Below are 24589 nucleotides of genomic sequence, written 5' to 3' on the forward strand. Positions count from 1 at the left end.
AATTGTAATCTTGAAAATATTGACTTGTTTTGATAAACAAAGTTCATTTTATATTTGCAAAAATGATTTGAATTAGCATCAAGCTTGTCATAACTCCGGGTGAACTTTGAGAGTTTTATGCTAAATGCTAGATAGCATCTGCTGAAACAAAGGCTATCAGTTTAAACCCTTCCGAAAATGTAGTCTACCATTTTGGGGGTTTAATCGGTGAAACCTATAGATATCACAAGTAATTCCTGTAGTATTTTCTCACAGAATTATTTTGAGTCCATTTTTATGTTTTATATTTGTTTTTTCTGAATTAGCATTATGCTAGTCAAAACTCAGAGGACGTTTGAGAGTTATATGCTAAATGCTTGTTCCCTTCTGCTGAAACAAGGGAATTTAAAATGTTTGTGTTTTATTTAAAACCCTAGATATCAAGAGTCATTACTGTTGTATTTTCTCTCAGAGATATTTTTGTGTTCGTATAGTATGATGAAATAATTAGCCTTAGCATTGCGTCTGTAAGGAGTAGTAGCTAAATTTATTTTTTAAGTGTTTTAAGTTATTCGCTAGCTTGCTAATTCAGATGCCAAATCAAAATTCACAATGCGGAAACAACATTGAGATATGATATGAATCTGGTTGGTGCCCTATAGCTGTGACATTTGGATGGCACAATATGCTTTACCGGTGAACTGCACTGTATGTTAAACAAATACAAGACGTACTAGCAAAAGTGGCATTGCATACAACCACTGATAGCCAAGTCCGGATCACGTGAGAAAAGACAGAAAAACACAGTCTGGAGAAATGGAAACATACACTAGAATTATAAAATTGTTCACATGCATATAAGAAAAGTTATTGATTATAATTGTTAAAAGCAGCAGCATTCTTTTTCTACAGGGAGTTGGTTTCTGGGGATTGTCTTTTTGTATATTTTGTATATTTTTGTGTTGAAGATTATTTTTTTGCGTCTTTCTTATGTTAGAGTTGTTTAATAAGTTATTTCTATAGCATTTGAAGGCTCCCAGGAAGCATGTGGAGCTTAAAGCGTTTACAGGCACCTGTGTTTTCTCTAAAGCAGAAAATAAAATTGACATCAAAAGAAAACAATATAGCGCTGGACTGGATCCTGGATATATATACCCCTTAATTCTGCATATGTGGAAAGTCTGTGACCTTCAAACAACCTGATGGAACTTAAACATACTCTATACAAACACACAAACGCAAATGCTTCCGGCTCACATTCCTGTGTAATCAAATGCAAAACACAAGCATGGGCTACATTTTCAGTTATGGCACACTCAACTTTTAAAATCATTTACGATCATTTTTATCACTATGATGGCAGAGCAAAACCTTTCCCTCTATCGCCCCTGGAGTACAAAGGTTGGTTACTGCAACAGCAATGCACATTATGTAAGACAGAACCAAGCTCTTGCATTGCGTATGTATGTGTATAGTTGTGTAGAGTATGTTTCTTGCTTTATGGTGCCCTCACATCCTGCTCTTTATGACCTAATAATCACTTGTAAAATAAGTGGGAGTGGTTACAAATATCTGTGTTAGCTGCATGGGTTTGTGGTAAACATTTTCCAATTCTATGAGGCACCGGTGGTTATTTTCTGCTTTTGTGTGTCTGTTATTCCTCCACAAAAGCGTTTTGTATTGACTCGGGAACGTCTGGAATGCAGTGTGAAGATGTGTAAAGTCACACTGGAAGTTTTCGCAAACATTCGGTTATGTAGTTCTTGTGCTGTAAAGCATGGAACAGATATGGCAGTTTGTACAAGGCAGTGTGTGTGTGTGTGTGTCTGTGTGTGTGGCACAGATAAGTCAGAGCAGAATGGAGGCACACCAATGCAATATCAATCGATCAATGCTTTCTGTACAGTTCTTTTTTTTTCAGGTCAGGGTGTATGATCCAGCCCATGGCATCTCATATTTTACCTCAAGCACAATCTAAAATAAATGATATATTTTTCACATATTTATATGTCACATTTTTTATAAGATAATAAGAACAACTTGTCCATTGTTATGACTTTCGTTCAATCTTTTACATGTACGTATGCATGTATACATATATAGGTGTGCTCATATACGTACACATACATAGTTTGTTTCATGCCTTTGGTGTTGCTTTGTTGTCTGCTTTGGAGGCAGGGAGGCCATTTTCTGTGTTGTCGTTTCCTGTGGAGCTCACAAGACATTCTTTACTGAAAGATGAAGAGAAAAGATGAGAAACAATTTAAAGACATAATAAAAGCTACAACGTGACACTTTGAGGGTCCATGAAACATACACTTTGGGTACAAATCTGTTGCAGGTGTCATTCCAGAATCTTTCAAATGCTCTGAAGCCTAATCTAACAAACTAACAAATTAATGACATTCTCCAGAACTCACATTGTAGTTTGCAAATCTTGTTAATATTCATGTTGTTAAAAGCATTTTTTTTTGTCATTTTGTTCAACACTGTTCAACATCTGGGGTAAGGATGTTTAGGTGAACTGTGCTTTAAGTTCTTCTTGTTCTAGTCAAGTCATGTATTCATATAGCGCTTTTTAAAAGTTTCATTGTTACAAAGCAGCTGTAAAATAAAACATATTGACTAAAAGCAAAACATATAAGGTCATATAAAGTCAAAACAAAAAAAGGCGAAAACACAGCAGACACAGATTCAGACACTCCCACACACAAAACACTCCACACGACACATACCAACACACACAGACACCGATACAAACCCGCACACAGACAGACACGCAGACACACACAAATGCACAGGGGTGAATAGGGACACCTAGAACCACACACCAAAGCTTAGGAGAGAGGAACATGGGTCAAAAATTAAAAAGACTATAAATTCCTATATGCAGTGTTAATTAAATAAAACTTCTGGCAGCCCCATGAACTGCATCCTGCCCACTCTGGTAACCTTGTAACAATGAGACAAGACTAGCTGAGAGTAGAGTGATGTTCTGCACTCTTTGGTGCAACAAATTCATCAGTTGTTATTGGAAGAAAAATAACAACTGATGTATTTAAAAAAAACTGACGTATTTGAAAAAACATTACTAACCTCACTATTCTTAGCAATTTACATTACATTATCCCATACATTTTACACAGGTATCTATGCAATGATGCACAAATTATCTTCTCTGCATCTGATGGTGATGGCATATTACGTAGTTTAGATATATTTGTAAGTCAGAAAATCGCAATTTTACAGGTTTTGGCGACATGGTTCTCAAATGACAACGAGTACTATCGAATATAATGCCAAGATTATTTGCTGCGATGATGGTTTTATGGAACAGTCAATAGTTAAGCAGTATTCTTGGTTGTAACGTATTGCGGTTTTCGGTCCAATAAGTAACACGTCTGTTTTGTCCGAGTTCAGTAAGTTCAGATTTTTATAATGTCTATGCATTCCATTACTCGAAGGAATTACTGTGTTTCATGAGGCTCAGAGGAAATATAAAGTTGCGTATCATCAGTATAACAGTGAAAGCTAACTCCATGTCACTTTATTGTATCTCTTAGAGGTAGCATGTATAATGCGAAGAGCAAAGGCCCTAAGACTGAGCCCTTTGGAACACCATACTGGACTTGCGATTTGCATGACACCTCATTGTTTATTGCTACATGTTGAACAGTCAGATAAATAAGATCTAAACCATTTTAAAGCTATTTCCTTAGACTCGAAAATGATCTCGGCATTATGTATGAGCGTGCTGTGGTCACTGGTGTTGAATGTAGCACTAAGGTCTAGCAGCACCAATAGGGAGATACAACCTCGGTCAGTCGCCAAAAGCAGATCATTTGTAACTCTGATCAAAGCAGTCTCTGTACTGTGATGTGCTCTAAATTCAGACTGGAAATCTTCATTGATGTGATTCCTTTGGAGGAAGAAACATAATCGAGTTGAGACCACTTTTCCAGAACTTTAGATATGAAAGGTAGATTCAGTATACTGTAGATCTGTAGTTAACTTGTTCTCTAGAGTCGAGTTGGGTTTTTTGACAAGGGGCCTCATGACAGCCAGCTTATATGCTTTGGGCACATGTCCTTCTGTCAGAGATGACTAAATAATGCTAAGAAAAGGGATCTATAATATCTGGGAGCATCTCTTTCAGTAGATTTGTAGGTATTAGGTGTAGAGTGCCTGTTTTTGATTTAGATGATTGTGGTGAGGATGGCGGGAAGAGAGCCGTGAGGCGGGGCCGGTGGCGTGATCGATAGTTGCAATCAGCTGTGCGCCCACCGGTCCCGCATATCTTGCGAAGGAGAACGGGAGCTTAAAAGGAAGACCGGCAGGACTGTTGACGAGAGAGGACCGGGCCCGAACATGTGCTAAGTTTGTGTTTATGTTTTATTGACAGCAGTCTACCGTGAGGTGGCTGCCGGTCTTTACTTCCGTGTTTATTGTTTGTTTAATTAAAGTTTTATTGTTTAAATGTCCGCCGGTTCCCGCCTCCTTCCTTCCCTTCTATTGAACGTTGTTACAATGATCTAATGATTTACAATAGTTCATCATGATCTACGATAGAAAATAATAGCAATTCCCTAGGGGTGCTGTAGTTAGTTGTTTGTTCAGCGGTTTCACTTCTGGTTGCATAGTTATAATGTTTTCACTAATATCTTGGATTTTATTTGTGGTGTAGCTCATAAATTCATCACTGCTATTCTGATATACAGTATCACAAGTCGCTGACGATTTATTTTTTGTTAGTTTAGGCACAGTGTTAAATAAAAACCTAGGGTTGTGCTGGTTTTCTTCTATTAGTGATGAATAGTAGGCGGATCTAGAAGTTTTTAGGGCTTTCCTGTATTTTCGTATACTATCCTTCCATGCTGATTTTTTCACCGTTGGTCTTAATTTATTCTATGTTCCATGCAGTTTTGCGTATACTAAGGCATTGATTCATGATTGTGGTATCTGAAATGTTGCATTACTGTATGTTTACATGGAATAACACACACACAAAAACATTAAAACACCTCTTCCAGATTACATGTATCAGCACGCTATTCTCAGCTAGACCATAATGCTTCATATAATGTTAACAAACTGTAAAGAAGCTTTTTTTATGTCTTGTGCCTATAGTTCATGTTATCAGCATGCTCACTAGGGTCCATACAACTGCTTTTAAAATAAATATCGAAACATGAAGGAAAATATGATAAATGTACAGTTTTATGTGAAGAGTTAAGCAGTGGAATATGATCCAAAGAAACGACAATAATGACAAAGTTAAATAATTTCAAGTGACTGTGATATTGTGAAAAGGTAAAACCATCTTTTAAAACCCTATGTATAATATTTCACATAATAAAATTAAGAAAATGTACTTCACGACTAGAATGTTTTTAAATGGACAAAAGCAGAAACTCTGTGACTTACTTCTTCTCCTGGACCTTGCTGAGAACAGCCACGACCACAGCTTTAATAACCATGATGAGGACGATAAGACCTATGACTCCTCCCAGCACAGACACAATGATGAGCGTCAATGTATTGTCCACTACTCTTACTGCAAATACAAGACAACGGCAAGATACAGAATATGTCATACAGCATGCCATATTGTAACATTTTTAATCAAGCACATGTGCATTGGTGAGTGACAGTAATATATTTTACAGTAAGTCATAAGTGTCTTGTACAGTATTCTTCGATGCATTTTAGGTTCAATGAAGAATTTTTGCAAAGCGTGTTTCATGATTTATTGTAAGGAAATTGTGTTAGGGGTTTGTCATGATTTTCTATCGTTGATCCTTTCAGTGCATACTGACTCACATTCCTCCACTACAAAAAGAGTGAAGATGGCACTATGGTTTCGATCCTTCTCCTTGTAGTTCCGGGCGAAGCAGATGTATTCTCCCTGGTCCTCAAACGTGACATTGTGCAGAAGAATGGAGATGTTACTTTGCTTACTGGAGCCAACAAACTCCACCCGCTCGTGATGGATCTTCACGTTTGGTTCTATACCTTCAGCTGGAATGAGCGCTTCACAAAGCTGATGAGAAAAATTATAGACAGCATTAAGTTCATAATAGAATCTGGACACTTAAGCCATACTTATATTCTAGCTTCAATCATCAGCACATTTATATGTCAATAGATCAATAGACATGTGGATACAAGGACACCTGAGTGAACAACCACTAAAAATTTGGAATCAGCTGGATAAAATAATAGCAAAAATGTCCTGTTTTGTATGTTACTGTTATATGTGTTTGAGTAGTGTTTTGTAAGACCAGATGAGAGATACATTGGGGTCTCACCTTAATCATTGTTCCATTGGCCTTGAAGTGCCAGTTAAAGTACAGATTTTGAATCCCTATGCAACTTGAGTAAGTGCAGGGTAAGAGCACAGAACTTCCATTCAAAACTTCCACAAAATGAACCTTCCCTGTAGTCACCTCCAATGCCTGGGCATACCACACTCCTAACATACACAGAGAGTGAGAGAGAGATTTAGGGTTTGAATACATTGTTAAAAATCCTGTGAAAAAAATGTAATCGCTAGCAGCTGCATGGGGCGAATAAAATAAAACGTAATATAACAGTTTTTTCCTTTCAAATGACATGTTTTTCCATTTTTTGCAAACGGTTTATCGAAACTGTTACCATGTTTGAATCTAGCAGGTGGACATACTACTTTTATTTAGAATTTGTGCCATATAAACTTCAAATATTAAATTCGGTTTGTTGATGGGTACAAAGCCGAGAACAGGCAGAGTCTGTCGAATCTGGCTCTCTTCACCTTGAATTCAGAGAGCGTTGTGTTCTTGTACTTTCCATTTCCATGCAGCTTAAGGAAGTGTTCTCTTAGTTTTGTCGGTGCTCGACTAGAATTGCTCAACTTGGCATTGCAAATCATGCAGTTAGGACGCATGTTCCCCATCATGTTCCGTTATACATGTGAATCCATATTGTAAATATTTGTCCGACCACTTTCTTTTTTTGCGCGATATAGTTACTATGAAGGGATTAAAATATTATGAAAGAAATTACACAGCGTATCATCACGACAGTCACAAGTCGACTACTGGGCGCACCAAATTCCCTGCAGCACAGATAGGCCAAGCGATGTTGCCTGATCACCTGCAGTCAATGATGGCCAATCGGGGCGTGTCAACACGAATCATATGAGTCGGGTGTGTGTCTTGACCTCAGCCGAACCGCTGAGACTGACTCACCGAACCCCTGGGGTTCGATCGAACCCAGGTTAAGAACCACTGCTCTAAGGCATCATTTCAAGGTAGGAAGGTAGGAATCCAATGTTTGCTTTACTTCCTGTCTCCTGAGATACCTCCATCAGGTCGATTTTGGAAGGCAGCATAGATGTGTCTCTCGCTACCTTCGATTTCCCTTAATTCTATGTTTGGCTCACGCGGAGAATGTGATTGGCCGAGCAGGGTCGATCATTGTGTTTGTTTGCATTTTTACAAATCAAGCGCAAAAGAGAAAGTCCAGTCATCTGTTACTCATTATATTCACAGAACTTGTTGAATAACATCTTATCAGTTGTTATTTTTCACAACCCATTAGAGAACCGGCTATCATTATCAAAACAGCTCAAGTGGTCTGTAAACTCTAGAGGCTGCTGTAGACACAAAAGGTATAGAATCAAGGAACAAAAAATGTGATATTTGTGCTTTAAGCTCACATTTTTTTCCTGTTTTTGAGGCTTTATGTTTTTTGTGTGTTTAACAATGGATGTTCATATTTCTAATAAAAAAACATTTTATTGTTCACTGCTGTCCTGCTTCTAACAAAACGACTGGATTTCTATATAAAGTCACTCCTTCCGAAACCGAACTTTCTGATTGGTAAATCTGACCAGGTCAGTTGTGATTGGTGTGTGAAGATGTCCCACCCGTACCATATCAGCGAACTTCCGCTTCTCAGGCTGTTGTGATTGGTCGATCCCCTCTCAGTACACGTGCATTTAAAAAGTTTAGCTTTAAGCAGTAAACAGTAACAATGGCGTCAGCTTCACTTTATCAGTTAAAAACATGCTGATCGATCGAAGTGTAACGGAGGTCTGCTAGTGCACGTGCAAATGTCCCTCTTTCTTAGAGATCACAATTTGTTTTCCTACTATGGCGATGGAAATGACACCAGACCGAATGGCATCAGAACGGTTATATTGATTAACACTAATAACAGAAGCGGTAGTTTTGCCTTTTTATATTGGACCCGAGTTGGATAATAAAACAAGCAGATTGACCAGGAGACATATGCAAGCAGGACTTCAAAGGACGTTTCATAGAAGTGTTTTGGAGGAATGCGCACACACAATATCAGCGTATTACACATTCACGGCCGATGTTAAAGTTATGGAAGCGGTTATTTGACCACTGGTTATCCCAATGTGTCTAGCTGAATTCTTATTACCAGCTGTGGGACGGTGATGAAAGTAGTTTAAACTCTACTCCAGTGGGTCTTTCTCTTCTCTAGGGAAGGCCTCGCCCCTTTCTTGGCATATTCCTGTGGGCGGAGGTTATTAAAAGTACTCAGAAAAGTGACATGTACCCGGGCAGTAGAGGGCTGTAGTCCGATTCCAGCCGTTCTCTGTAGTTCTTGAAAAGCTAATTCTGTTAAGGCAATATCTCGTTTGGCACTGAACTTTGAGCTATATCATTTTGCAGGTATTGTTTATGCTCTAACAGCAACATTACACACTAACTAAATTTTTGAAAATCTGATCGCACGGAATGGGACCTTTAAACTAAAACAAGCCAACACTGTAGACCAACTTGTGTGCCGATTTGCAAAAGAAGAAAACTCACAAAACGATGTGTGATGAGATAGATTTTAAGGGTAAGATGTATTCTAATCCCTCTGGTATACAAAATGTCTGAGGGTCATACTGGCTATTTTTAAACCCACTCATCCCAATATTTAATTTCACTGTGTGCGTGTGTGTGTGAGAGAGAGCAAGATGCATGGAGCATGATATTGTAGATAGTGGTAAACACAACGTGTCTAGCGAGACTTGTTACAAGACATCTGATATTCAATGAGATTGGAAGTTATCGAAGAGTTACCATGTTTGAATCTAGCACGTGGACATACTACTTTTAATTAGAATTTGTGCCATATAAACTTCAATTATTAAACGTTTTCCTGACAGACATATCTCTTCAGAAGACATTTGAAGTCATTTGGATTCTTTTTAAATTAGCATGAAACATAATAGCTAGACTTGATATGTCAGGGTTCCTGTCTCTTGCGTTGCCTGGTTGACAGCCTGCCATGTGCTTTCTTGTCTTTGTGGTGTGAGACCCGTTTGTTCTGCTTGTTCTGCTGCTGTTATTCTAGTCTTGTTCCAAGTTATTGTTTTAGTATTCAGTTTAGAGATCCCCACCCCTAGTTTTGTCACCTAGTCCCCAGTGCCTTTTGCGTCTGTCCACTGCTCTCCATCTCTGTGGCATCCTGGGCGTTGGCGACTGTTGATTCCACCACGCGCTCTTGTTACATGAGTCTGCAATGGGTAGAGTTTCCCTCCCCGAGGATTGTCTCTTTACCTTTTTGTTACCCCCATCGGATTCAAGACTCCCTTCCTAACAAGATATCTATAGTAGTAAGCTACTGTATGCTACACAACTACTGTACTGTCTAATGTCCCCTTATTTCAGAAGACACCATATTTCCAAGTGATAATTTTGTGATGTGTTAACAAAGCTAATATGTTCGAAAAAGTGATTAGTAAAGTTTAGTCCGAGCAGGCTGAGATCTAGCAGCACTGCAGGACACTATACTGTAGAAGACGCTGGTTGTTGAGAGTGAAAGAGGAAAACCATCAGCATCTTCACCAACGTATCTCCTGCTATTGATTCCTGAAGCTCCTGTCATGGATGGATGAGCAGCCAATATGTCTCTTATTCATCATTGAGGCCACTCTAAAGCTGAGAGCTCATTTCAGAAGCTCACATCACATAACTGATGAGTAAATGATGCTGTAAGACAGACAGCTGATGGGGCTTTTTTCTCTTGTTCTTCCTCTCATGTCTCTCACCCTTAGACGGCTTGGGAGGAGCATCTCTTAACTCCTCCCCTTCAACTGTCAGTCTACTGCCAGTTTCATTTCAAAATGCAACAGCTGTTTTTATGCATCAAATCGCAGAGAAAAACGAAAACCACCCCCACTATTTTTCTCATTACAATATACATTTTACACGGAAAAATACGGAGGTAAAAACCACTGAAACTTCCGGTTCACGGGGACTTGTGGGACATTTGTCACATTCAGGGTTGCGTCACACAAAATATACACTAAATTTGTTTTCAGTTATAAAGGATATTATAAAAGGGGTGTTTCATCGTTTACCGATGTCATCAGGGAATATGGGTGGTATTGATTCCACTCTCCACTTTGTGCTCACTACTTTGCAGACTCTGGCTCTAAGGACGTTTCCTTATGCGCATGCCCAGTCTCTAAACTAACGTGTTTGCGTAACATGTCAGTGCCCATTGTCTACTGAACAAAAGAACTGTCCTCCTACAACATTTACATTTATTCATTTGGCAGACGCTTACAAACTAACACTCAACACCACAAGAATTAACTAAATTCAAAATTCCCCCTGGCACATGGTGAGACATGGTATGGCCTAATGAGCTGGCTTCCGGATATAGGTCTCCTCAGCCCTTTGCCACTCCTTTCGCCCAACCAGGTAGTGACTGCCCCCAACAATCCAGGTAACTCAAAGAAACATATGATTAATGCACTCCCTGTAAATCAATGTAAGGGTAAAGCAAAATAAACCAAATCAAAGAAACTGTCTTGTGTTTGTTATTTAAATATCAGTTTAGATGACTAAATAATCAGTGCAACAAACAAATAAATCGGTGATCAAATGTTTAGAATTTAGGTGATGTTACCCTGTGTGGCCGTAGCCATCACAGGTACTCTGGATTATTAATGTGGGATAATCTGGATTATTTCTCCCTTCATCTAATTCAGTGTTTATTCCCTTTTGCTGCGGACAGAAGGAGTTTGGGTGGCAACAGAGGGAAGAGAAAGACGTAGTTGCTCTCTGACAGCAGAACAGATGTTCCAGAACCCAACCTGTCCTACACTGTCCTTTTGTGACGGTCAAGGATAATAATACACACTCATGTGCCTCTACATACAGTAGGATAAGAGACACTGCATTTTCAGATGAATATGCATCTAGAGATATCCAAATAAAGATACTTAAAGAAACTGTACTATACAAATACACATTATACACCATAATTGACGTGATTTGGACTATTTTTGGGAGAGAACCCAAGCGCAGGGAGCGGTGAAGGGGTTAACAAAAGTGATTTCTTGACCCAGAAGGGGGTAAAACAATAATTACAAGGAACGAAGATTAACTAACACTAGACTAAACAACACAGGAGCAATATGACACCACAGCAATCGAATGCTGGAACAAAACAAACAAGCACAGGACAGAATACACAAGGGCATAATATGGGAACTAACAACGGGTTATTAAGAAGGCAGGTGTAGGGAATGAAACACTAAGGGGCCGTTTACACGAGACTGTTTTCAAGTGAAAGCGCAAAACAATTTATGCGATTTGGCTGTCCGTTTACACGGAAACTGCGTTGAACTCATTTCCGTGTAAACCCTGAAGTACGCAAGAATGAGAAAACGACATCGTGCACATGCGTATTAGGTGTGGGGGTGTGGTATGTGTCTGTACACCCAAACACAACGAAGAAGAAGAAACAAATACAACAATGGCGGATCACATGGGTTTTTTTGTGCTGCGCAATAGTTTGTTAACGCTTTTGTCCAGCAAAGTGTAGATTTACTACACCAGTGCTATAACCACCAGCGGAGACTAATTATTTTTCTACAGCAAAATCTTAAAACTCATTCACGGTGACGAAGGGTTTTTAAATGGCGCTTTTGGATCAGACCCGGGAGTATGAGAAGAAGGAAAACTCTTGAATGTCCAAACTTTGCTTCTCTTAACTATGTGGTACTTTTTCTTACAAAGTGGCCTGGTGGTTAGAGAGTTGGGCTTGTGATCAGAAGGTTGCTGGTTCGAATCTCAGTGCCAGTAGGTCATGACTGAAGTGGCCTTGAGCAAGGCACCTTACCCCTGATTGCTCTGCAGTAATGTGTCACTGTAAAAAAAAACTACTTGTAAGTCGGTTTGGATAGAAGCTTCTGCCAAATGAATAAATGTAAATGTAAATGTAATACAGCATTGAAGTCATTTTTGCGGATCTGTGTAAATGCGGATTGTTTTGATAACGTTGTCGTGTGTATGTGAAACTTAACAAAAACGCAAAAGAAAACCTTTTCTGTTTTTCATCGTGTAAACGTGGCCTAAAGGGAAGCTGATGAGAAAACAAGCGGGGCGGAGCCGAAGACGAGAACTGAGGGAACGCATATTATGTCATGGCCGACAATAATATGTTTCTCTCCACACAAAACATATAACTCTGTCATGAATCGGACTAGAATCAGACTAGACCAGAAAATCAAGACAAAAGGAGGCAGAGCCATGACAATAATGGAGCTGTAGCTCATTATGTTTGTTGTTTTTAAAAAAAAATACATTGAAAGAAAGAAGCCCAATTTATAGCAACTGCATAACAAGGCCCTGCAGTGCATTTTGCTTAGAGGAAGACATCAGTTAAATGTTTTAAGTAAATATTCATTATGACTTCTGTGTATTGCAGTACGTTGAATCTGTCGTTAAAATTATAAATGTAATGTTATAAAGACATTTGCTGTTTTGGTTTATTTACAGTTATTATGCATTTTGCAGTGTATTGCATTGACTGTGTTTTAAAATTACCAGTTTGGTAAGTTTTTATGTGTCACTTTTAAAAGAGTTTGGTGTCATGATCCTGCCTCTCCTTGTCTTGGTTTTCGAGTCTTGTGGCAGGATCATGTCAGTCCCATGTGTTTTGTTTGGAGAAAGAGCATTGTTTTGGTTTGTCACGCCATGCTCTCTCTCCGGTGTCGTGTCCTTTAGCCCCGCCACCTTGTTTCCCTGTTAGTGGCCCATTAGTGTTAGTCTTGTCACCAGCCCTGGTCCATCTTTCCCTTAGTGTTTTATTCCCCTCACCTGCCTCGTGCAATCCTCCTGTTAGCTTTCCTTTTGTGTTTAATTCATGTCTCCGGCCGCCACTCTCAATGTGTGATCAGTCCCCGTTAGTGTTCCCCTTTATCAAGCCCCAGTTTCCCTCTGTCCCTTGTCGGTTCATTCCTCACGTTTACCCACTTTAGTCTGTCCTGATACCTTGCCTTCTATTGGAGTAACCTTGTTGCTGTTCCCTGGACTCAAGTTTGTGGACTTATAGTTTATTTATTATTCTTATTACCTCGTTTGTTTTGTTCCCCTTGTGGGAAGTTTTAGTTTTCAGTCTTGTCTAGTTTTTGTTCATGTTTTCCCCATCTAGGGTCTTTGTTTAAATAAAGTTTTATTCTTTAGAAAACAGCTGCCTGCGCTTGGGTTCTGTCCATACCTCATAACAGAATGAACCGACCAAGAAGAACCCAGCAGGCAGCAGTGTTCGCTGCAAGGTCCCGCCAGCCTCGTCCCCTCGGCCGCGTTCGCCAGGATAACTCAGACCTGGCGGAGTACCTTGATAGGTTTCTGGAAGCTGCAGGAGCGGTGGTCCTCGGAGAGGAGGAGATGACTGCAGCATTCATCCACGGCCTCAGGGTTCCCCTATCGTCAGCGGAGATGAGGAGGCAGAGACCGCTGGACTTCGAGGGTGTGCTCAGGTTTGTCATGAGCCGACCGGAGCCCAGGGTCTCAACATATCTGTGTTTTGCATCTCCGTTGGGCCCCATCCCTGAGGGTCTTGCCCTGAAGCTCGGGGTGTTGACAACCACCGCGCCGTCAGCCTCTGTCCTTGTTTCCTCTCCACCACCAGCTAGCCTCCGTGGTAGGCGTGGACGGAGGGAGTCGTGGGACTCCCCGTCCGACTCTTCCAGCACGGAGACAGTCGGGTCCCCCACCGCTGCTCTGCAGCCGGTCAAAGAGGAAGAAGCAGAGGAGAGGTGCACCGTCCTGTCCCGTCAAGTCCGGTGGTCCCGTCAAGTCCGGCCCTGCCGGCCTTCCAGCCGGTGTCAAGGCCTGCACCCAGTCCTGCCCAGCCGGCGGCTCAGCCGGCTCTCCAACCTACAGTCCAGTCGGCCTTGCCCGAGCCTTTCCCTTCCCCTTCTAGTTCCTCCCACTCCAAGAAAGGTATCCCTACCATACCCAGGCCTTCCTACCCCACCCCTCCGCCCAGCTCTAGGAACTAGGGTCCTGTCCCTCCTAGGTCCCCACCCAGTTATGTTCCCAAGTTTTTCCCACCAATTCCGCCTCCCCCCTTCCCATTGATGTTTATTTTATTGTCCAATCCCTTTCTAGTCATGTCAGCCCTGCCCCTAGTGTGTTCTGTTCTGTGTTTATGGTGTCTGTCCTCCTGTCTGTCAGTCTTGTCATGTTTAGTGTGATCTTGAAGAACTCCTGGAGGAGTTCTTTAAGGCGGGGGCTCTGTCATGATCCTGCCTCTCCTTGTCTTGGTTTTCGAGTCTTGTGGCAGGATCATGTCAGTCCCATGTGTTTTGTGTGGAGAAAGAGCATTGTTTTGTTTTGTCACGCCATGCTCTCTCCCCGGTGTCGCGTCCTTTAGCCCCGCCCCCTTGTTTCCCTGTTAGCGGCCCATTAGTGTTAGTCTTGTCACCAGCCCTGGTCCATCTTTCCCTTAGTGTTTTATTCCCCTCACCTGCCTCGTGCAATCCTCCTGTTAGCTTTCCTTTAGTGTTTCATTCATGTCTCCTGCCGCCACTCTCCCTGTGTGATCAGTCCTCGTTAGATCAGTCCCCCTTTATCAAGCCCCTGTTTCCCTCTGTCCCTTGTCGGTTCATTCCTCATGTTTACCCACCTTATTCTGTCCTGATACATTGCCTTCTATTGGAGTAACATTGTTGCTGTTCCCTGGACTCAAGTTTGTGGACATGAGAATTTTGGAACCAAACTCTTCATATATTTTGTTCACCCTATACTTGAAAAGTTTAATTTTATTGAAATTGCCATCTCTTCAGAATAAAAATGAATGTCAGTTAATAATTTATCTTCTCAATCCTCCATTTTCCTTCTTGCTGACAGGACTGTTTCAGGATGAGTTCACTTTTACCTCCAGGCGCGGTCAGCTTGTGGGGATCACTGTGATTTGCCTTTTTTCAGCACTGCTCAGCACTGCTCATCCGATGCTGCATTTCTGTCTATCTGCTTTTACAGCATGTAGAGGAGGAAATAATCTTATTTTACATTTGTAGGTTGCATTTGCATATGTTACAGGGTTGCAAAATTCATAAAAATGAAAGTAAAATCACATTATATTAAATCAACGGTTCACCCAAAAAAGGAAAATTCTGCCATTTATTCACCCTTAAATTGTTAAATTTACATAAATGTATTTATGATGAACATAGAGAAATATATTTGAAAGAATAATTGCAACCAAACAGTTCCTGGACCCCATTGACTACCATGGTAGGGAATTCTGCTTTGTAAATGTCTTTGTTCTATGGAACACGAAAGAAGATATTTTGAAGAATGTATGACATCAACAGTTCTGGGGCACTTTTGACTACCATTGTCATTTTTCCTACTATGCTAGTCAATGGTGGCTAAGAACTGTTTGGTCAAAAGCATTCGTATCTTTCTCTGTGTTCATCGGAAGTTATACAACTTTAGAACAACTTGAGGGTGAATAAATGAAGATGGAATTCCTTTAAGGTTGAGCCTTTTTTGTGTAAAATTACTTTTTGGAGAGTTTCAGGTCATAGTTTCTACCCCTTTTCAGTGATATCTTCTTATAAGAAATGTTTAGTTTTTCATTGTATTCCTCTTTTAGCCCACATCCATCTCTTAAGCTCCCGTCTGTACCTCCATCCACTACATCTCCTTCCATTCCTCCTAATTCCCCCTGAGAGGCTCAGTGAGTGCAGTCTACAGGAAAAGAGGGTGGGGCTATAGCTTACATTAATGCGTCAGCCCTTTTCTTACTTAATGTACTGACTGCAGCATTGCATTTTGGAAGACGTTGCTCTGATCTTGTTCACCACAAGCCACTTTGTCAAGTGGTTTTCCGTATTTATTGATGGATGACTTGCAGGCAGATGGTGCGGATTGTTTCAAGATTTGTATGGATGAGGTGGTTAGGTTGTGTACAATCTAAATCGTTTGTCTATCCGGTTCTGAGTGCTTAGTCCTATTATGTAAAGTTCTGTATTTACCAAAAATGTGGTTATTTATACCTGCATTCTGAAACCAAAATTACATGAAAGAAAGTATTATTGTTGTTTAATATAAAATAGTTGTAACTGCGTGTCTATCATATGTTAAGAATTAAGTTTAAATGTGTCTTTCACTTCCAAATTTTTGAAGTGTGAACTAAACCCTAGTCACGCAGGCTCAGATTAGCAAACCATATAATCGTATTAAACAAAAATAAATAAAATCTTCACAGAAAGAGTTATACGATCTACAGTCTAGAATCTGTGGAACAATATAAAACATTAGGCTTTATGAGATTACAAGTCAAATACTTGAAGGGAAATCACATTATTCTGTCATAGATCTGATTCACATAATAACTTCCCCTTAAACCAACGCCCACCCTTCCATTCAGTAACACTCTCGAGAAGAAAACTAATTAAAGAAAACAATCCCCCTTTCTCCCATTATTCTGCCCCTCATAAGTATCTCCAGTCTATTTCTCTTATTCAGGCCATCAATTTACAGGCAGCTAACATATCTCATTATCTCCAGCACTGACAACTCAATCCCTCGACTATAAGTATTGAAATGTCAAGGGAACTCCGAATAATGTAGCACAACTGCTACGCCACGACGATCTTGCTAAATGGGTCACAGTTTAGTTATGACTTGAAAAATGTTACGGAAATAGAACAATAACATTTCAATGGTTTTGAGAACACCGCAGTATACGTTGTATGGCGTCCTTTTTGTAGAGGTCTCCAATATTCACACACACACTTGATTGAATTTCATTATAATGTTAAACTTGTTTTTAATGTTATGGTTTAATGTGTTCATTTCATAATGGAATCAATTGAGATCCGAAAATACAGTCAGAGAGCGCGATTAGCGATGTAGAACAACTCCATTTTCAGAGAAAGCTTGTACATCAGCATATTGTTCACAAACCTTAGCACACGCAGCTCTTACTGTTGGGTTCAATCTAATTCCCTCAGACCACTTGGCATCCATTTTGACAATGCTTTGGATATCTGTGTAGTGTAAATACTTAGACGGAATAAAGAAAGCACCAAAACTGTAGTTCATGCAAAGCAAAAAGTATTTAATAATTTTAAATAATGATGACTAACAACTACCATTATAAACTATGTCTGCGCTGCACTGATCTGTACTGTAGATACTAGCTGTTCAACCAGATGTTACAATTCTATCACAACACTTTTACTTGTTTTATTTAAAGGGGTCATATGAGACGACTAAATGAATATTATCATTTGTTTTAGATGTAATTCAATGTGTCTACGTGATTTAAGGTTAAAAAAAGCTGCATATCTCCTCTTTGCCCCGCCTCTCTGAAACGGGTTGATATTTTACAAATCTCATCACTCTGAAAAGCGAAGTGTGCTATGATTGGCCAGTTCACTAGTGTGTAGTTTAGGTCGAATACTGCACGGAAATGTAACGCCTCTTATAAACAAACAACCATATACATCATACAGAGTTTGCGCGAGATAGAAACAAGCTCGATTTATAGCAGGGAATGGTAATATAATAAATACCGCGAGTGCTTCGGCCCTTCAAAAAGTGTTACGCCATGTCTTGTCGCAACTCAGCAAAGACAATAAACCCCATTATAAACGCGACATTTGTTGCCTCTAGTTGGAACATAATTACTGATTATTAGGACTTATGTTGTCTTTTTTTCGACGTTGCGCTGTGTCTGCATTTGCGATTACACAAAAAAACAACATCAAACACAAATCGGGTGAGTCCGTAACACGAAAATATACTTACAGGCTGCGAATCTGAAGCCAGACAGTCCTTACAGTTTTAACTGTTGGAATTGCTGGCTGCGCCCGCGACGGGATTTACAAGACCGCCCACCTTCCTTGCGTTTAGATTTGGCCGGTCTTAGTCAAATCGTGTTACGAACTGACGTAGATTTGCCGGGGTGTGGTTACACGAGGTGTTTCAGCAATTTACAAACAATGACAAAAACACAGAAGTTTATTTGTTTCATTTCATTTTTAGCAAATACAAGTGGGACCTTGTTGGTTGTAATAATGGCAACGTCCGCCCGACGCAGCAACGCAAGCACCGCCTAGACTTCACAAAGTGATTCATCTGGAGAGAATGGGAGCTGCCACCTGGCAATTTCACCACCGCATTACCACATTGTGGTGTGCATTACCTTTGAAAAATTGACCAACCTTCGTCAATTATTCCTTACGTAATTTATCATATATTTAAGAAGGTGTTTACATTATACTAAATAGTGACTGAATTCTTATTTTTGAGTGAACTGTCCCTTTAAAAAGTGGTCTGTACTGTTGCAAAATCCTGTCATTCAGTGGAGCATCAGAGTATCATATGGAGGATGATTTCAGGCGTGAGGTGTGTGTGTCCTTATCACCACAAGGTGACGGTAGAGGAGATACAACAAGTGTTTCTCACACTCTCCGCATGCCATGACTTAACACACACATGTGCTCTTGGACTATTTATAGAGGCCTATTCTTACCCACTCCTCTTTTTGACCACATATTGCACAGGAGACAGAGTGTCCTCTTTATGTGTTTAATGAGTGTAAGTAATATAAGAGCATGCAGTGTCCATTTGGTGGTAATACAATGCTAAATACTCTTTGAGGTTGGAGCCATTTTTACACCAGGATTACACAGTAAAACTGTAATTTAACTGTTATAATTTAATGAAATTAAAAAAGAAACTAAAATTTTAAAGACTTTTAGATATTAATTGAAAGACTTAATGATGTTTAACAAATTCTAGTTGGTCTGTTAGTTGTCAGATCATCTGCAATCCTGAAGTACCCCTAAAAGTTGACTAAATAAACTTTTAGCACATATGCATTTTTAAACAATGTCTAACTTTTGGGAAAATGCCACTTTTTACCAAATCAGCAAGACAAAAAAACTGTATTTTTATGAACTGGAAAAGCAGGTCGAGCTGTGCCTATGCTTACCAACAAAAACCAGCATGGGACCTCACGGTCTAATCATCTATGACATCACAGTCAATCCTGTGTGACATCATTGTCACCCACAACATTGAAACAAAGCAATATATCAAACGTCCTAAAATTGGGACCTCTGGAGAGGATGCATATTAACCCTCGGAGTTCAAGCATTGAAGAAGAAAACGAAGGGGTATAAATGACCTAGTTTAACGGCCTCTATATCACCTTCAAGAAAAGGAGGGAGGGGGGAATTCTGTCTCGAAAGAGAAAAATGCCCACCTGCTCAAAAATAAGTAATGTAATTCAAAGGCAAAATTCAGAGAAGTGTTGAGCTCAGCATAGCTGCTGTGCAGTGTGACTCGAGAGTCGCACAACCCAATACATCAAAAAGACACTCGAAGCACGCAACCGCACGTTCTATAAACAGCAAACTGCAGATGCAGCAAAACACAGAATTTTAACAAGACCTCATGACAGACTTATTTGTTTTGGTGTCTCACGGGGTTTATTTGATATTGCATTAAAGGGGGTTGGTAAAGTAAAAAAGTAAGTTTATAAGCCAGGATGTTATGAAAAATGTATTTTACAGAATGAAAAACTTTATGATGTAGTCATTGGAAAACCCATATTATTTGGCTGCTATTTTGCATATTGGGTGGGACGTAATCCCCCACAGGGTCTATAGTGGTTACGGCCCTGTTTTTAACAGTCCTCTGAATATAGCTTGGGGAGGGACTGGATATTGATTGATTAAAAGTATTGCTTATTGATTTCTGAATTACAGTTGATGTGCACCATTAATCTGATAAGTCATAGAGTTTTAAAGATAAAAGCCAAGGGGTTTGATACACACTTCCTAATGCAATCTTCCCTCCTAAATGAACCAAACCGTAACTTCACCAAAGACAGAGACTTTAAACAAAGTGACCAGACACAGCAACAAGTAAATTACCCTGCTTGTTTGGTCCCCTCAATTTGTGTAAGCAACGCAAAACTACTGCATTTTGGCACCCATGTAACTACAAAAGGGTAGAAGTAAACAAGCAGAGCAAACAGTAGGAATTATTGAAAGACCCTTACCAATCAAAAGTGTGATGACCAGACCTGCATGCAAAGCATCGCCGGATCTTGAACCCCTGTGCTGGAAGGATCTTCTACCTTGTTGCAACTCCATGTCAGAATGTCTGCTCACTTGACCGTGTGTCTTTGGATAAATATGTTGGTGTCTTGGGCGGGATGGGTACGAGGTGTTGCAGGGGTCACCCGGGACAGAAAAAAATCAAGTCTTGCAGGAGTGCCTCCTTGTCCTCAGTGTCTCCTCCGCAGTGTGTCTTGGACCAGAGAGAACTGTACAGGACTTGAGCACCTGATACGTTGTTGTTCCTGTGATCTGTGGCTCCCAGTTGCTGGCAGTGGCTTGCTGATAGTCACTCAGCGTGTGTGCATTTGTAGGAAATGCTGCATGTATTGCATTTAGGCAGCTGCAGAGGAGATATCCACTTCAAGTCCGGGGAAGAGGCTGTCGGTCGTACCCCTGATTAGGTGCAGCATGCTGGGATGAGTGGCCAGAGGAGGGATGGAGAGGGTGGGTGGCGTGTGTGTCGGCAGCAGGCGCAGGAGAGAATGAACCACTGCAGAGGCACGGGATGAGCGAGAGGGAGAGAGAGAGATAGACTGAGAGGAGTGAGGGAGGGCACGAGTGTTTGTGAGGCGGGGATTGGTGTGTGTGTTGGGGGGGTTGTCTTTTAGACTAATCACATCTGTGGAGATCACAAAACCTTCAAGAGAGGTATGTAAGAGGGTCCTTTTGTATTACACATGTCTGTAGATTGATATGGGACCATCTCCGTCTTTCTCTTGTCTTACGTCTTCACAAAGTAAAATGTCTTCATTCAGTTCTGTCTGAACGACATTCTATATTTACTGCCTTCTTCTAAAATTATACTGCACTGCTCAGGGAAAATATTAGAGGAAAATACTTGCGTGTAGCTGGGAAACAAGGCAAAAACACCACCAAGAGTTACAAAAAGGTCACAATTTTGGACTTTGGACCCAGACGTAAAACGTTTTTACATTTTGAAATAAAATAATAAATATTTATTTTGAAATATATAACATTTTGAAATAACTAAATGTTTGAAATAAGCAAACAAACAATTATTTTGAAATACTTAAATGCATAAACAATTTTAAAAGAAAGAAAGAAAAAGAAAATGCTTAATGCTCCTCTTTTTCAATCCGAAAAGTAGGAGACTTAGATCTCTATTTAAATTCAATTAATCTTACACCATGTCTAGGAGAAGAAATTGAGATTATAATGGGATATCCTTAGTGATTTTTCTGTCCTATGGGTGTCTACCTATGTTTTCCGTGTCTATCCGATTCTCTATTTGGAGCCATACCAAGCCCGAAGTAAACAGAAATAGAAGAGTGGAGCTATCTCAGATTCCAACAACGCTGGACTGAATCAATGATTAAGCTTAAAGGAATTGACGTCGGATGGAACCCTACACAAAACTCCAAATATTCAAGATACATGAAGTAATTAGCATTTGCTGAAGCCTGTGTGGTATCCCAGCTGAGCTCATTCAGAATATCAAATACATTTTGTGCATAATTTATGGTGCCATTTTAAACTCTCCAGTAAAATAAACAATTTAGATTTCCTTGGTGGCCTTGGCTTTACGCTTGTAAACATTTGAGTGGTTAGTTTAATGACTGTTGCTTACTTCAGTCGAAAATTGCAGTTCAGCTCCAAGATGTATTAAGACCCTAGTCTCACGTAGCCAGATCACCAAACTAAAAGTCTGGGAACCATTAAAGCTTTGAATGGCCAAGGACCTCCTTGATATTATTGATATTAATATGGTTAGGCAGATGGCAAGCACACGGCGAGTAATCTTAGCTTAATAAACATTATGATGTCACAAGTATTTCCAATCTGATTGGCTGGCTTTATGCAATTAGTTAGAATACAAAACTTAATCGTTCGGCATATGCATGCCGCTTCGTTATCGCATCAATATCACATTTCTCCGTCCTCAAAGTTAATAATATTTGCCGTATATTTTGTCTTTACCTTGCAAACATCAGACATGCATTTTTAAACGGTTTGTTTTTTCTGTTTCGTTTTGTTTTATACTACGTTCGGGTTCTGCGATTTATTTGTTACACATGTCTTTGTAGTGCAGTCAGACTAACACATTTGTCTTTGTGGCATTGATTGTTCTCAATGCTTGTCGTCAGATCTCATTCTGGTTAAGGGTGAGCTGAAAAGTGAACCCTATTAATACTAAAAAAAGGTTTGACTCGAAACAGGCTAGCTTACGGATAATTCTTATATTCTTGTCTCCCAAGTATCCCAACAATTAAATTGACCGCTGAATGCACGAGAATCTGTAAGCTGAATATACAGGAAAGTGTTCCGGGACTCTTGCGGTCAGATTTTTATCGACTTTGACAACTGGTCAGTTTTAGTCCATGGCCACTTTGGTTCATCTATTGCGGTCTTCCACATAACAGCTATGACCAACCTGTTCAATATCCACCCTCTTTTTCAAAATGTAGCTCTGACCTGATAGCATAATGAAAAAAGTGTCCTTGAAAGTAAACTATGCAAATTAGACATATTTAGGAATGTTTTGAGAACAAAGCGGAATGCAAATACATTCTCCTTAGAGAATTCATTGGTGAATTATGAACCTATAAGTTCCACCTAAGTGCATCTCTTACTATCTGGTAGCCAATTGAAAGGCTCTGTAAAGCTGATCGGGGAAAATTTCCAGATGAACAACCCCTATCGCTCGATGCCGAGGCATGAAGTGAGACCATAGCGAGACAACAGCTGTTTGACAGACATCTGATCCGAGCAGAGACATTCGCACAGACACACATATGGCTGTCCGACTGACAAAATGTCAGTGTAGGGCATTGTGATTTATAGGATAGCACTCAATATCAACCTCCTGGGGTCACACACATTTACACACTCACACTCAGGACAATGTGACCTTGGGATAGCATATCACAGCATGTGTGTGAGGGTGGGGTTGTGAAAGAGAGAAAGCAATTCCCATAATGCAATCTACTGTATAGAACCAGTAAGAGAGAGAGAGAGGGAGGGAGACTGGACAAGAGAGACTCACAGAATGAATGGGAATGAAAAGAGGAAAAGAGGAAGGAATTACAACCAGATAGAGTTTGGCGACAGTTTTGGAGAAAAAAACATATGTCGGTTTAAGGACTGCTACGCTAATTTGGTTCTTTTCAAAACCCTTGATTTGTGCACACTTCACTTGAAATTTATATTCGGGACACCTCAAGCTGAATCACAACATCTAACAAATGATATGCAAGAACCAGCATTTTATAAGACGACTGACGCAAGAATGCCCATCAAACAGCTCTGCCAGAAAAACACCTGAGACGGCTGCAGGACGCTAGACTCCCCTGGACTGCACCAACAAGGGGAGCATGATGTTGCAAAACTTAGCCGGAGGGAGAAGAGCGGAGGGGAGGGGTGGAGGAGAGAAGGAGATGGGACGAACAGTGAGATAGAGAGGGAGAGAGACAGTCTCTGCATTTCAAGTGCTTAACAGTGACCTTACAATCTTCCTCTGTCTTTCTCTCTCCAAATCTCTCTCGCACTCTCTCCGAGAATCAGGGTCGAACGCTGCGGTTCTTCAGATCTTCAACGTCCCAGGAACTGCAAGACTGCGGAGAAGGATGCACACCTGCCTGATTTACATTTCTTGATGGTTTTAACTTTTTTTAATGAGGACCGCACCGCGAAACGGAGGCCTGAGAACGGGTATAGGGCAGGGTGCGAATTTCTCTTCAAACCTTCAGTGATATTCAGGTTCAGTCATTTATTTGCGTATGGGGGTAAGTTAACATCTCTTACCATGTTTGTGTTTGTACAGTATGCATTTACACATTATCAGCTCACCACCAAAATGCGTTTTTTTTGTAACCTTGAGGGTCTGTTACTTTCTAAAATAACTTTGTGGTTTACTTTAATGCAGGCAGGTTCATTGTGTGTGAAGTAATTGTTTTACTGAAATTAAACAGGCAAAATAAGGTATTAACACAAGACAAATAGCCCTTTTTAATGATTATAATAATCATCATAGAATATAGTCTAGCACATTTTCCACTTCCAAAGTGTGACAAGGTTTCTTTTGGAGGAATGCAACAATGACAAACTTACAGTAGTAAAATAAATGAGAAATTGATTCTTAAAATGTTTTAAGCTGATACAATTGCAAAAAGGTGAGCCAGTATGATAGCTTTTTTACAAATATACAAAAACATGTTTACTGTGTTACTGTGGTAAAAAATTACTGTGTTACTGTGTATGTTT

The 24589-nt window shown here is 40.1% G+C and overlaps 1 protein-coding gene across 1 annotated transcript; it reads right to left on the reverse strand.

The window, feature by feature from the left end:
- Positions 1 to 298: 298 nt before the first annotated feature.
- On the reverse strand, positions 299 to 20884 carry scn4ba (sodium channel, voltage-gated, type IV, beta a). Its single transcript, XM_079481298.1, has 5 exons — positions 20308 to 20884; positions 6288 to 6451; positions 5800 to 6019; positions 5404 to 5533; positions 299 to 2210 (listed from the first exon to the last, which is right to left on the reverse strand). Exons 1-5 carry the CDS (start codon positions 20399 to 20401, stop codon positions 2117 to 2119), a joined length of 702 nt encoding a protein of 233 aa, XP_079337424.1. The 5' UTR covers positions 20402 to 20884; the 3' UTR covers positions 299 to 2116.
- Between the last annotated feature and the right edge of the window lie 3705 nt (positions 20885 to 24589).

The sequence above is a fragment of the Barbatula barbatula genome (assembly GCF_947034865.1).
Source record: "Barbatula barbatula genome assembly, chromosome: 19".
NCBI classification, from domain to species: domain Eukaryota; kingdom Metazoa; phylum Chordata; class Actinopteri; order Cypriniformes; family Nemacheilidae; genus Barbatula; species Barbatula barbatula.